Below are 15,000 nucleotides of genomic sequence, written 5' to 3' on the forward strand. Positions count from 1 at the left end.
TTGCCTGACGCAGCTACTGCATCATTTTGATGACATTTTGAGAGCCTTGGGAGAGGGTTCCAACACTGATGTCATCTACCTTGATTTCAGCAAGGCCTTTGACAGGGTTGATCATAAGATCCTTCTGAGAAAGCTGTCCAATATTGGTGTCACTGGAAAGCTGCTGCAATGGATCAAGTACTTCCTCTCTAACAGAACCCAACATGTTGTAGTCGAAGGAGTCAAATCCAGCCCAGCCAAAGTCAGCAGTGGTGTCCCACAAGGCACTGTGTTGGGCCCACTTCTCTTCATCATCTACATAAATGATATTACTGACACCATCAAACACAGCAACATCAGAACCTTCGCTGATGATTCCAAGCTCCAGAAGGTCATCAATGGCGTGGATGACCGAATAAACCTTCAGTCAGACCTACTGGCTGTTGTCCAATGGGCGGAAAAGAATAACATGTTGCTAAATGAAGACAAATTCGAACTGATCCACTTTGGAAGGGAGGACGCTCTGAAACCCCATACTCTCTTCCTTCTGGAGAAATTCTCATGGCATCCAACAACATCAGAGACCTGGGAGTAACAGTGGACAACAACATAAGCTGGGCTACACATATAAGCAGCAAAGTTGACATGGCCCGCAGAATGTGTTCCTGGATTCTCAGAACCTTCCAGTCGAGAGATTCCCATGCTATTATCCTTCTCTTCTCCACTTTTGCCCGACCCCACCTTGAATACTGCTGTCCACTGTGGTCTCCCTACACAAAACAAAATATTATGAGAATTGAAGCTCCCCAAAGGTCAATCACAAAAAGATAGATGGCATGTCAGACCTTGACTACTGGGGTAGACTAGAGAAGCTGAATTGTATTCACTCCAACGACGCCGTGAACGCTACATTATCTGTATGATGTGGAAAATATTCCATCAGCACTGTCCGAATGATGTTGGCATCACGTACAAAATGCATCCAAGGCTTGGACCACGTGCCATCCGTCCACAACAAAAATCTAAATCGCATCACATAACGACAATACGGCACAACTATTTCACCTCAATTGGACCCGCTCTCTTCAACATTACACCAGGACACGTCAAAAAAGAAACTGACCACACAAAATTCAAGAAGTCTTTGGACAAATTCCTTCAAACAGTACCGGACAAACCACCCACACCCGGATATGTCTCCGCAAGCAATAACTCTCTGCTCGAATGGGCCTTGGTGCCCAAATCCTGAACTGAAAGACTTCGCCAGGTGGTGCTATTAAGTTAGACATGGCCTGGGCCAATACTGGCCAAAAACCTTTCTAAGTTATTCTAAGTTATATATATATATATATATTATATATATATATATATATATATATATATATATATATATATATACAGAGAGAGAGAGAGAGAGAGAGAGAGAGAGTTAAAAAAAGGATTAGAGATTTATACAAATCAATTTTTTTTTTATACATGAAAGAAAGAGATGGAAATAGCACAGAAGTAAGTCTAAGACATTTTAATTCAAGAAGGAATTTAATAAACATCATTTAAACATTATATAAAATATTACCTGTTTCCATGAATCTCATCTTATCAAATATCAGTAAACATTTATAAAAGTGTTGAAATAAAAACAATTTATCTTCTGTCTGGAGTTGAGGGGGTGGGGTGCAAGAATATGTCTCTGACACCCATACAGAAGATAAACTATTTTTCCATCAAATTTTTGTAATTTTTTACTGATATTTGAAAAGACGAGATTCATCAGAAACGGTAATATTTTCTTTATATAATTTCTTAAATCATTTCTATTAATTGAAATATCTTAGACTTACTTCTCAGCTATTTCCACCTCTATCTTTCATATATATATATATATATATATATATATATATATATATATATATAATAATATATATATATATATATATATATATATATATATCTATATATATATATATATATATATATATATATATATATATATATATATAGAGAGAGAGAGAGAGAGAGAGAGAGAGGGAGAGAGACAGAGAGAGAGAGAGACAGAGAGGAGAGAGAGACAGAGAGAGAGACAGAGAGAGATGAAGATTATGTGTGTATGTATGAACGTACATATAAAATTGGGAGCTGAAAAGTTTTTGGTTTTAAGAGTATCACGAAAGGCCTTGTTGGCGGCCCAACCTTACGAATTACTTTTATAAGGTTTAGAAAAACTGAAGGAGCACGGCAACAAGTGTGTGAATCTGAGAGAGGAGTATATTGAATAAAATCAATGTTAACTGATACTCCTGTATTTTCTTTTACCTAAAGCCAGGAATTTCCCTCGTGTATGTGTGTGTGTGTGTATGTGTGTGTGTGTGTATGTGTGTGTGTGTGTATGTGTGTGTTTGTCCCTCGCCACCATGGTTGCGTGCTCAATGTTCAGCACCTTGGACAACTACCTTTTCTTGCCATTACCTCCGGTCATCATACATACCTTCTGAATAAGATTGGGTAACAAAGAAATTATGCGTAAATCTGTCATTTGATTTCTAATATATAAACAAAAAAAAACAAACCAAAAATAAACAACAATTATAGCTCAGCAAACTTTTATAATTTTACAATAGGCGCAGGCATATTAGTGTGGTAAGTAATAAAGTAAATCTTAATTTACTGAATAAATCTAAATTTACTAAATAAAGTAAATCTTAATTTTTTTAAAATTCAAGTTTACAAAATATTCAGTATAATTACCTCCTTGGGGTTCGAAATCATACAGATACTGATTAATTGAGATACTAGGAAGACAAAACCCAACATTAAAAAACACTTCGGAACTCGTGCAAGAAGGTCTTTCTGGTTAAAGTAACTGGAAAATAAAATAAAAGAAAACATATTGTACAGGGTGGACTAAAAGTCACGCATAAAATAGGTTCAATAGACTTTTTCTAAACTTGAATTCAGTAAATAAAATAATGGTGAGTACACACATGCTGAACAAAACGAATAGTAATAATCTTTTCTGCGATTGGCACACAGCTGAGATTAGTGGGGAGGGAACTAATCGATTACATTGACCGCAGTGCGTAACTGGTACTTATTTCATTGACCTTGATAGGATGAAAGGTAAAGTCGACCTCGGTGGAATTTGAACTCAGGATATAAAGACGGACGATATGCTGCTAAGCATTTCGCCCGACGTGCTAACGATTTTTATTTCTTTATTGCCCACAAGGGGCTAAACATAGAGGGGACAAACGAGGACAGACAAAGGGATTAAGTCGATTACATCAACTCCAGTGCGTAACTGGTACTTAAATTATCGGCGGCGAGCTGGCAGAATCGTTAGCACGCCGGGTTAAATGCGTAGCCGTATTTTGTCCGTCTTTACGTTCTGAGTTCAATTCCGCCGAGGTCGACTTTGCCTTTCATCCTTTTGGGGTCGATTAAATAAGTACCAGTTACGCACTGGGGTCGATATAATCGACTTAATCCGTTTGTCTGTCCTTGTTTGTCCTCTCTGTGTTTAGCCTCTTGTGAGTAGTAAAGAAATAGATACTTAAATTATCGACCCCGAAAGGATGAAAGGCAAAGTCAACTTCGACGGAATTTGAACTGAGAACGTAGCGACAGACAAAATACCGCTAAGAATTTCGCCCGGCGTGCTAACGTTTCTGTCAGCTCGCATCCTTTCTAAATTTTTGCAACAATGACAGCTTGTTGAAGGCGATGAAAGGCAAAGTCGACTTTGGCGGAATTTGGCAGACGAAATACCTATTACTTTACTACCTTCAAGGGGCTAAACAGAGAGAGGACAAACAAGGACAGACAAACGGATTTATTTATTACATCGACCCCAGTGCGTAACTGGTACTTAATTTATCGACCTCGAAGGGAGGAAAGGCAAAGTCGACCTCGGCGAAATTTGAACTCACAACGTAACGACATACAAAATACCGCTAAGCATTTCACCCGGCGTGTTAACGGTTCTGCCAGCTCGCCGCCTTCACACAGACTTAACCTTTTGAGTTCTGACCACCTGAACCTTATTTTACCATACACCTGGCACTCAACCGGTGCTATGGTATAGAGCGGTGCTACGGTATAGAGAAAAATAAGCCATCCACCGATAAACCGGTGTTACGGCTTCAAAGGGTTATTATATTACTTTCAAGTGCGTGGTGAGCAATGTCGGGCGCGAAATTAGATTCTCATACGCACATACTTAGGCGCAGGAGTGGCTGTGTGTAATGGAGCTTGCTTACCAACCAAATGGTTCTGGGTTCAGTCCCACTGCGTGGCACCTTGGACAAGAGTCTTCTACTATAGCCGCGGGCCGACCAAAGCCTTCTGAGTGAATTTCGTAGACGGAAATTGAAAGAAGCCCGTCGTATGTGTGTGTGTGTGTGTTGTGTGTGTGTGTGTGTGTATGTGTGTGTGTCTGTGAGTGTGTGTGTGTGTGTGTGTGAGTGTGTGTCTGTGTTTGTTCCCCCAACATCGCTTGACAACCGCTGCTGGAGTGTTTACGTCCCCGTAACTTAGCGGTTCGGCAAAAGAGACCGATAGAATAAGTACTAGGCTTACAATGAATAAGTGCTGGGGTCGATTTGCTCGACTAAATGTGGTGATTCAGCAACGCCGCAGTCAAATGACTGAAACAAACAAAAGAATAAAGGAATATATATTCACTTACGCTTCTCCATTGATAACTTCGTTTTCTTGGTAATTGTCTGGATTGATGTATATACTGGACACATAAGTGAAAATGGTTGCCGACAGAGCATGTGTACAGAGGACAAATCCTGTAGCTGTAGCTTTTCGATTTGGCACCCACTGGAATACATTGGAATTATCATTATTATTATTATTATTATAATTATTATTATTATTATAAATATTATTATTATCATTATTATTATTATTATTATTAATATTATTATTATTATATTATTATTATTATTATTATTATTATTATTATTATTATTATTATTTTATTATTATTATTATTTTTATTATTACTCCTTCTTTCTTCAATTTTCACAGCGATAATGCTCTTCCCAGTACATGAGCCGTTATTATTATTATTATTATTATTATTATTATTATTATTATTATTATTATTATTATTATTATTATTATTATTATTCAGTAGTTTTATTTTTATAGCGTGCTTTCACTTCACTACCGAGCGCAGCTCTGTGTGCCTTAGGTATGTGTGTGATTTGTTGTGATGCTCTGATGGCTATTGTATGGAAAGTGTTCTGCGTAGGATGTGTGCAGTGCCTAGTAGTGCAATTTTCTGTATGTTATATGTGTTTGTAAGTCCTGCTGTTTTTGTTATGTATTTGACTGAATATTTTTTTATCATGCCTAATGCACCTACTATGATAGGAATTCTTTCTGTTTTTAGATTCCACATTCTAGTTACCTCTATTTCCAGGTCTTTGTATTTTGAGAGTTTCTCCATTTCTTTTAGAGACACGTTGTCATCTGCCGGTATTGATACATCAATTAGAAAGCATTTTTTGTCTTCATGATCTCTGACAACTATATCTGGGCTGTTGGCCTTAATTTCTCTATCTGTGTGTATCGGCATATCTCAGAGTAGGGTTGCTTTCTCGTTTTCTGTGACCTTTTATGGTGTGTGCCTATACCATCTTTTTTCTGTTGTTATTCCATAATGTTGGCATAGCTTCCAATGTATGTAGGTCCCAACTCTGTCATGTCTGTGAATATATTCCTTCTTAGCCAGGACTGGGCAGCCAGAGATAATATAATGTATTGTTTCTTGTCCATCTCCACATATTCTGCAGTTACTTGTAATATTTCTTTTCATTACATGTTTTTGGTAATTTCTGGTGGAGAGGCTTTGGTCTTGTGCAGCAATTAAAAATCCCCTTGTCTCTGCGTTGAGTGCTGAGCTTCTCAACCATTGCTGGGATTTTTCTTTGTCTATTTCTTTTGCGTTTAGTTTAGTCCAGTATTTACCATGAAGGGGCTTTTCTTGCTATCGTTTTATCATGGTTCGTTGCTGTTCTATTTTTAGTTTGGATTTCATTTGTTTTATAGCTTTTGTTGTTTCTTCTTCTTCTTCTTCTCTTCTTCTTCTTCTTCTTCTTCTTCTTCTTCTTCTTCTTCTTCTTCTTCTTCTTCTTCTTCTTCTTCTTCTTCTTCTTCTTCTTCTTCTTCTTCTTCTTCTTCATATTTATTAGGTGGTATGATTTCTCGTTTGCATTTGTCAGCTTCCTTAAATACTGAGAACAGTTTTTTGTTTTGCTCGTGTTTTGCCGCTATTTGTATCAGTTTTCCTTCCTCCTGAAGTCGATATTTTTGCAGTCCTATGGTGGTTATTTTATAGTAGTTTTCCAGTTCTATAAGGCCTCTACCACCTTCTATACGTTGTATATATAGTCTTTCTATGTCAGATTTTGGATGATGCATCCTAGATCCTGTCATTATTTTTCTTTTTTTCCTATCTATTTTGGTCAGTTCATTTAGTGTCCAGTTAAGGATATTGTAGCTGTAACTTATAACTGGGACAACTAAAGTGTTAATACCTATTATCTTGTTTTTAGCACTGAGCTCTGTTTTTAGTATTGATCTAACTCGTCTATAATATTCTTTTTTTATTTTCTCTTTCATTTGTGTGTATTGTGTCTTATCTAGTTCATGGATTCCTAAGTACTTTTAAGTTTGTCTTTGGTCTAATACTTTTATTTCATTGGTTTTATCTAGTGTGATGTTACTATTCTTAACTAGTTTTCCTCTTTTCATGGTTACTTTGGCGCATTTTTCTAATCCAAATTTCATATCTATTTCTTTGGTAAATCCATGAACTGTCTTTAATAGTGTTTTCAGCTGTTTGTCATTTGCAGCGTATAGTTTTAGGTCATCCATATATAAAAGGTGGCTGATCGTTTTGCCGTAGCATTTATATTCGCATCCAGACCATACTGAGGCCTTTCTTCTTTCTGTGGCTGTCTTCAGTTATGTCTTTATTAATCATTAGTTGATCTTAACAGCCATATGAGCCTTGGCGGCATCCTTTTTGCTCTTCTGGAAACAGGTTGTTTTCGTCCAGGTGCTTGTTCAACCTTTGCGATATCACTGCAGTAAATGTCTTGTACATTGTAGGGAGACAGGTTATTGGTCTGTAGTTTTATGGTTTTGCTGTCTCATTTGATTTGGGAATTAAGCATATTTAGCATATCAGATAGAGGTGACAGTGCCAAGCAGAAAAGGAGTGGAGAGAGCGTGGCTCCATGGAATATTCCTCTTCTAATGGGGATGGCTTTGGTTTTCATGAGTTCCTCTTTTGTTTGAAGCTGTAGCACTGTTTGCCATTTAGTCATAGAGTGCCCTATGAATTTTATAATTGTTGGTGCTACTTTGTTAATGGCTAGTGTTTCGAGGATCCATGTGTGGGGGATGCTATCAAACGCCTTTTTGTAGTCAATCCAGGCCATACTGAGGCCATTCTTCTTTCTGTGGCTGTCTTCAGTTATGGCTTTATTAATCATTAGTTGATCTTTACAGCCATATGAGCCTTTTGCGGCATCCTTTCTGCTCTTCTGGAAACAGGTTGTTTTCGTCCAGGTGCTTGTTCAACCTTTGCGATATCACTGCAGTAAATGCCTTGTACATTGTAGGGAGACAGGTTATTGGTCTGTGGTTTTATGGTTTTGCTGTCTCATTTGATTTGGGAATTAAGATGGTTTTCCCCTTCGTGAGCCATTCAGGCATTGTCTCTGGCTCTGCTAGTATGTTGTTAAAGTTTTCAGCCAGCTTTTTGTGCATTCCTGTTAGATATTTCAACCAGAAATGCCCAGGTGCCTTCCAGTTGCTTAGTCTTTGCAGTGCCTGGATGACCTCTTCAGTTGTTATGGGATTCAAAGTTGCTCAGATGCTGAGTTTGTTGTTTTAATACTCCTTTTTTGGTTGTTCGTTCGCCGACCATATTTCCCTCCAGAATTCTTCAACTTCTTCTGCCGTTGGTGCTGCAGTGATTTCTATTCTATTTTTGCCAAGTTCTCGGTAGAACTTTTTGGGGTTGGAGTTGAACTTTTTGTTTTGTTCAAAGAAGCGCTGGCGTTTCTCGTACCGGCGGATCCTTTGTGCTTTGGCAAGGATATCTTGCTTCAGCTTTTCTTTTATCTCAGGTAAATCTTTTTTCTGTGATGTTATATTTGCGGAGTATTTTTGTTTTCTTTTTGTTGCTCAGTAGCGTTGATTGTCTACTGATTTCATTAAGAATCGACAGATCTTTTCTCATCTTTTGTATTTTGTTTTGGATGTTATTTATCCACAGGGTTTGTCTGGGTGGTGGTACTCCTGTTTGATGGGTTTGAGTGAGTATCCAGCTTCTTTTGTGGCTGCATTGGCTGCTGCGTATACTAAGTCATTTAGCTCAGTGATATCGCTTTTTGTTTCAGTGGCTATTAGTTCCGTGACGGCTAGGTTTATGCTGTTTATAATTGGTGTTGTTGTTTTGTCTTATTTGATTTTTGGGAGGTATGGTCAGTGGGCCATTTTGAGCTCTGTGGTTTTCAGTTCTTTGATTATTTTACTTTTTATATTATCATAATCATTAGGCTCCCCTTCGTTGTTTCCAGGTCTTAGCTTTGTGTCGCTTTCTTTCTTATTTATATGTTTGTTTGCCGTCTTTTGGCTTGCTGTTTGTCGTGTATTATTATGCATCCTTACGGTCTGGGTTTGTTGCTTTTTGTTTACATCGTGTTTGTTGGGAATTTTACGTTTATGTTCGTGTTTTACTGTTTCAGTGTTTATATTATTGGGCATTGTTGTGTGGCTTCTATCTACATTTTCCTGGTGTAATTGCCCCCTCATCCTTCGCCCTGTCGGTAAATAGATGCAATCATCATCATCATCATCATCATCATTATTATTACTATTTTTATTATTATTATTATTGTTATTATTATTATTATTATTATTATTATTATTATTATTATTATTATTATTATTATTATTATTTTTTTTTTTATTATTACTCCTTCTTTCTTCAATTTTCACAGCGATAATGCTCTTCTCAGTACATGAGCAGTTCCAGTTAACACGATTTTTTGCACTTCCTGTAGGAATGGTAAGCCTGGTATCATTTTCAAATAGGTTTCAGTACCTTTTTTTATCATTCCTTATTATTATTATTATTATTATTATTATATTATTATTATTATTATTATTATTATTATTATTATCATTATTATTATTATTATTATTATTATTATTATTATTATTATGAAGCAGTGAGCTGGCGATGACGTCGACGATGTTGATGTTGATAATGAAGAGAAGTGCAAGGGTTGATCAGGCGGAGGGGATGATATAGATTAAGATAATATGGCCGAGGGGGAGGAAGGGGAAGATAATTATAATGATAATGAGGAGGAGGAAAGTTGGTCCATATGGTCCTTTATGGGGTCAATATGAGATTTTGTTAAAATTTTTCTGCAATGTATAATTGGTTATACTTCTGAAATGCACAGTGGTATTTCAACAAAATTTTGATAGGCGCAGGAGTGGCTGTGTGGTAAGTAGCCTGCTTACCAAGCACATAGTTCCGGTTTCAGTCCCACTGCGTGGCACCTTAGGCAAGTGTCTCCTACTATAGCCTTAAAGAAGCCCGTCGGATCTATGTATGATATATATGGGGAAAAAATTCAAGATAGAAAATGCTAAAATAATTTTATAAAAATTGTTTTATACAATCATTTTAGCATTTTCTATCTTGAATTTTTCCATATGTATATATATATATATACATATATATATATATATATATATAATATATATATATATATTATATATATATATATATATATATATATATATATACATATATATGTATATTTATGTATGTGTATATATATGTTTGTGTGTGTGCATATGTTTGTGAGTGTTTGTCCTCCACCATCGCTTGGGCAACCGATGTTGGTGTGTTTACGTCGCCGTAACTTAGCCGTTCGGCAAAAGAGCCCGATAGAATAAGTACTAGGTTCACAAAGAATAAGTCCCGGAGTCGATTTGTTCGACTAAAGGCGGTGCTCCAGTATGGCCGCAGCCAAATGTGTGAAACAAACAAAAGAATACAATTCCTAAAATAATAATTGTTTATCGAAGTTTAATAGGAATATTTAAACACTGAATGCCTTGGAGGGTTCAACCGAACAAAATGGGATCCAAAGGGGCCACGTCGGTAAAAAGAAAACAAAACAGAACATAGAAAATGGTCGAGGAACACTGGTGGAATAATTAGTTAGTTAGTTAATTTTTTGGCTCAAAAAGCAAAAAGCAAGGCCATGTAGGGGGACATGGAGTTATGTACAGGGTGGTGTTCATGTAAAGAGTTCAGGCCACTTGTGGTCAAGGGAGACTTTGAACCGAGCGGTCGTCGGCATCTTCACCATCTCGTCTGGCAGCTTATTCCACGGATCCGCAACCCGGACGGAGAAAGCTCCTCTCCTTCGATTGAGATGAAATCGTCGCAGATAGAGCTTTTCGGAATGACCCCGCAGCCGACGCTCTGGAGCAGGAGTGAAGAACAGCTCTTTCGAGAGGTTACACTTTCGGCTTATGACGTTGTGAGCAAGAATGAGATCACCATGGCATCGTCGTTTTTCTAGAGAATAAAGGTCGAGCGTCTTCAGCCTTTCTTCATAAGACAAATTCTTGAGACCAAGAACCATGCGGGTAGCCAGCTTCTGGACTCTTTCGAGATGCTGTATGTCTTTGAGGAGATAAGGTGAAGAGGCTTGAATCCCGTACTCCAATATGGGTTTCACCAGCGTGACGTAGAGCGGTTGGAATATGGCTGATGTGAGCATTCCGAATGACCGTCGAATTAAGAACAGAACTCCGCGTGCTTTGTTGGCAGCATGGACGCACTGGGCCGAAGGTGAAAAGGAGGAATCCACCAAGATACCCAGGTTCTTTACCTGATCGGTCCTCTCCAGCAGCAGACGACCCGGCTCGAAATCAAGTTGAGTTGCAGGAGGAGAGCCAACAGGCAGATGACAGCATTTTGACACGTTCAGACACAGGTCCCATTCGTTAGACCATCTCCAAATTTGGTGGAGGCATCGACGAAGATCGTCTATATCACCGCGAGGTGCGACCAGTTTGACATCGTCGGCAAATAGAAGGGTGTGTTGCGTGAGTTCGTCGGGCAAGTCATTTATGAAGACTAAGAACAATAAGGGTCCAAGCACTGAACCTTGAGGCACGCCACTGCTCGCACTGGAGACGTCGGACTGCGAACCATTAACTTGGACTTTGAAGGAGTGATCTGAGAGGAAGGCACCAACCCATCGTATAATATCCGGATGGAAACTATATGCTTGAAGCTTGACAAGTAATAGGCGGCGGTTTACCGAGTCAAAAACTTTGGCAAAGTCCAATAAAACGATGTCAACAGCATCACTATCATCGAGGATGCGCGTCACCAATTCTTCAATTACCAGTAAGTTGGTCAAGCATGATCCCTTCGGCACGAAGCCGTGTTGGAAATTAGAGATAGAGGCTGTGTTTTGGAGGTGGAGCATCATACTTTTCTTAAGGATGGTTCCGAACATCTTGCTGATTATTGATGTAAGGGAAACCGGTCGGTAGTTAAGCGGGTCTTCGCGACTCCCTTTCTTGAAAATTGGGCAGGTTATCGCTGTTCTCCAGTCCGCAGGTATAACACCCGTCGCCAATGACATATTGAATAGACGTGTTAAGGGCTCGCAGATGACCGGAGCCAACGCTTTGATAACCCGTGGGTGTATGCCGTCAGGGCCGTGACCCTTGTTGATATCGAGGCCTTGAATAACGCGTTCGACTTCGTCCCGCGTGATGACCAATCGAAGCATTGGAGGTACCGATTTATCAAATGGAAGGGGTTCACGACCATCATCTTGTTTGAAAATAGTTGAAAAAGCCTCGGCAAATAATTGACTCTGTTGATAAGGATCCTCAATCGATACGCCTGTTGAGTCTACCAACGTTGCAATTTGGTTGTTCAAGCGGGAATTCCGTTGGACATGGGCAAAGGAGGTTTTTGGATTGCTACTGGCTTTTGCCGCAATTTTGTATTCATATCTGAAGCATTCTTCCTTTTCAATTTTCACGGCTCGGTCTCGTTGAGTTTTGTACATCTCAAAAGCTGCAGTCGAATCTAGATTTTTGAATTCAGCCCAAGCAATATATCTGAGTCGAAGTTCTCGTTTAACCTTCTTCGTCACCCAGGGCTTGTGTTTCTTCTTCTTGGGAAGCCCAACGAGAACTGCCGGGTCAGTAAACCAGATTACATATGCTTTGAGGGATGACCATAGTTCGTCATCAGGGATCGCCAGTCCAGAAGCGCGGAAGCGTCGGTTAGAATTTCAAGATTAATTGCAGAGAAGACTCTACGTGGCAGCGAAGTAGTCGTGGGCGTAGAAAACGTTGTGTGCATGACGAACTTCAGGACCGCATGATCACTCTTGGCAAGAGGGGCGCACACAGATATGTCTGACACTGATCTTGGATAGCGGGAGAATACCAGATCCAGCATAGATAGCTGCTGCACAGACCGATGCTTTGTCGGATATTCAACATGTTGCGATAGAAAACAATCTTCAGCCACGTCAAGAAGGGCCTGGCCGAACCAGGAAGATGATGTACAAATTGATGCGGGCCAATCGATCGTGGGAGCGTTGAAGTCTCCTAATATCAGTCATGAGAAGCTGAAACGAATCTTATCGCTTCGAGTAAATGAGCATCGTCCTGGGGTCGGCAAGAGGCGGCCTGTAGACAGCTAACACGGGCAGGCAAAACCCGGATAGGCTCAGCTTGCAATAGACGGCATCGAATTTTGTTGTAGGTTGAGCATTAGTGGGTAGAATACTGCTGGACGGTTTGAGATCACATTTAACATACACAGTAACACCTCCACCTCGCCTTTTTTCTCTGTCACATCTGAAGAGGGCGTAGCCCTGTAGGTGGATTTCTGAGTCCTTTACTGCTGGAGTCAGCCAAGTCTCGGTGATAGCTATCAATCACATCAGGGGAATCATGATGACGACAATAAATGTGTTGGCGAGTAGGACAAGGAGGAGCAGGAGGAGTAGGAGGAGCAAAATAAGGAGGCGAAATAGCAACAGAAGCAGGAGGAGGAGATGGAACAGGAGGATGAAAAGAAGGAGAAGGTGGAAGGAAAAAAGAAGAAGGAGGAGGGTAATGACAGAGTATTGTCAAAGCAATATGAATGTTCTCACCTTCATGGCACAGGACACTGTCACAACATAAGGAATGGAACCGCCGGCACCATTGAGAAATCCTTCAGTTATTACAAAAGAGTAATAGGAACTCTGGATTGTGTAATATGACAATAAGGTAGAACCACTAAAATAAATTATGTAATATGGTGTAATATATGATATAATCCGATATAAGACAATATAATATGATATAATATGATATAAGACAATATAATATGATATAATATGATATAAGACAATATAATATGACATAATACGATATAAGGCAATGTAATATGATATAATACGATATAAGACAATATAGTATGATATAATATAATACAAGACAATATGATATGATATAATACGATATAAGACACTATAATATGATATATCGTATTATAGTGTCTTATATCGTATATGGCATAAGATAATATATGTTATTATGTAATATAATAAATGATATAAGACAATATAATATGATATGGTATTATATAATTTAATGGGACTAGTGGGACTCGTGGAAATTCCACAGGATGAAAAAGATTAAGAGAAGTTATTTAACCCATTAACTGCAAATATCTTTATTCATATCTTTTGGCTTTGTCAGATGTTTTAGGAGTTAAAATAATATATAGTATTTAAATTTTCTCCACATGTGAATTATTTTGGAAATTATGATAAATTTTTCGAAAAGTCCCAATTTGTGATCGCTGCAAAAACGCATATTTATCCTTTTTTACTCAATTGTAAACTATAGTATCGAATGAATGATATATATGGGAAATGCGAACCGAAAGAAAAGCGTTTTCAAAACAGTATTTTTGTTCAAAACTTGCGATTTATGACATAAAATGTCCTCTAGAATTAGCCAAAACTAACAATGACAAACTTTAACTACTAAATATTGTTAAACACACATCTGCAAATGCAATGTCCATAAGGAATTCACTTTAAATACAACGAGCAACCGGCTGTAAGACTGTTTTTAGCAGATCCCCAAATGGGACTCATGGCAGTCAATGGGTTAAGAAAGAAAGGATGATTTGCATTTTTTATTTTTATATTACGAAGTTATTTCACTGACACAAGTATAAAACATAAATTAAAAGATATCGTGATATATTTATAGGTTTAATGGAAAGAATAGTTAAAGTATTGCACAATACGTACCTCTGGATTAATGAACCAAACAGAATTGTTTTTCTAAAGCCCAAAACCTTTTCTATATAAGTTGTAAATATCATACTGAGACCAAAGCCTGTTGTTCCCATAGACGTCAACCAAATTCCATCATTGTATGTTAGCGTTGCGTCTTTACCTACCAGCCGCATGTAGGACACAACATACGGTATAATGTTACCTATTAGCAAAAATAAAAATCGTGATAACAAACCTCTCTACTAAAGGCACAAGGCCTGAAATTTGTAGGGAGGGGACTAGTCGATTACATAACACCCCCATTGTTTCACTGGTACTTAATTTATCGATCCTGAAAGGATGAAAGGCAAAGTCGACCTCGGCGGAATTTGAACGTAACGACGGACGAATTCAGAACGTGGTGACGGGCGAAATACCGCCACCTTAAAGATCTACTCTTTTACCCTTTTACTTGTTTCAGTCATTTGATTGCGGCCATGCTGGAGCACCGCCATTAGTGTAGTAAATCGACCCCAGGAGTTATTCTTTGTAAGCCTAGTACTTATTCTTTCATTCTATTTTGCCGAACCGCTATGTTGCGGTGACGTAAACACACCAGCATCGGTTATCAAGCGATGTTGTGGGGACAAAC

General features: G+C 38.5%; 1 protein-coding gene across 4 annotated transcripts in view; it reads right to left on the reverse strand.

Annotated features, from left to right (window-relative positions):
• The window catches only part of LOC115215453, a 32,352-nt gene that overhangs the window by 14,584 nt on the left and 2,768 nt on the right, over positions 1 to 15,000 (reverse strand). For all 4 annotated transcript variants that reach the window (XM_036506044.1, XM_036506043.1, XM_036506046.1 and 1 more), the window contains exons 2-5: positions 14,382 to 14,571; positions 13,227 to 13,353; positions 4,664 to 4,803; positions 2,725 to 2,839 (exon numbers count right to left, since the gene is read on the reverse strand). In XM_036506044.1, coding sequence (XP_036361937.1) covers positions 2,725 to 2,839; positions 4,664 to 4,803; positions 13,227 to 13,353; positions 14,382 to 14,571 — 572 coding nt within the window. The remainder of the gene's footprint in view (positions 1 to 2,724; positions 2,840 to 4,663; positions 4,804 to 13,226; positions 13,354 to 14,381; positions 14,572 to 15,000) is intronic.

This window comes from Octopus sinensis, linkage group LG9, assembly GCF_006345805.1.
Source record: "Octopus sinensis linkage group LG9, ASM634580v1, whole genome shotgun sequence".
Lineage (NCBI taxonomy): Eukaryota > Metazoa > Mollusca > Cephalopoda > Octopoda > Octopodidae > Octopus > Octopus sinensis.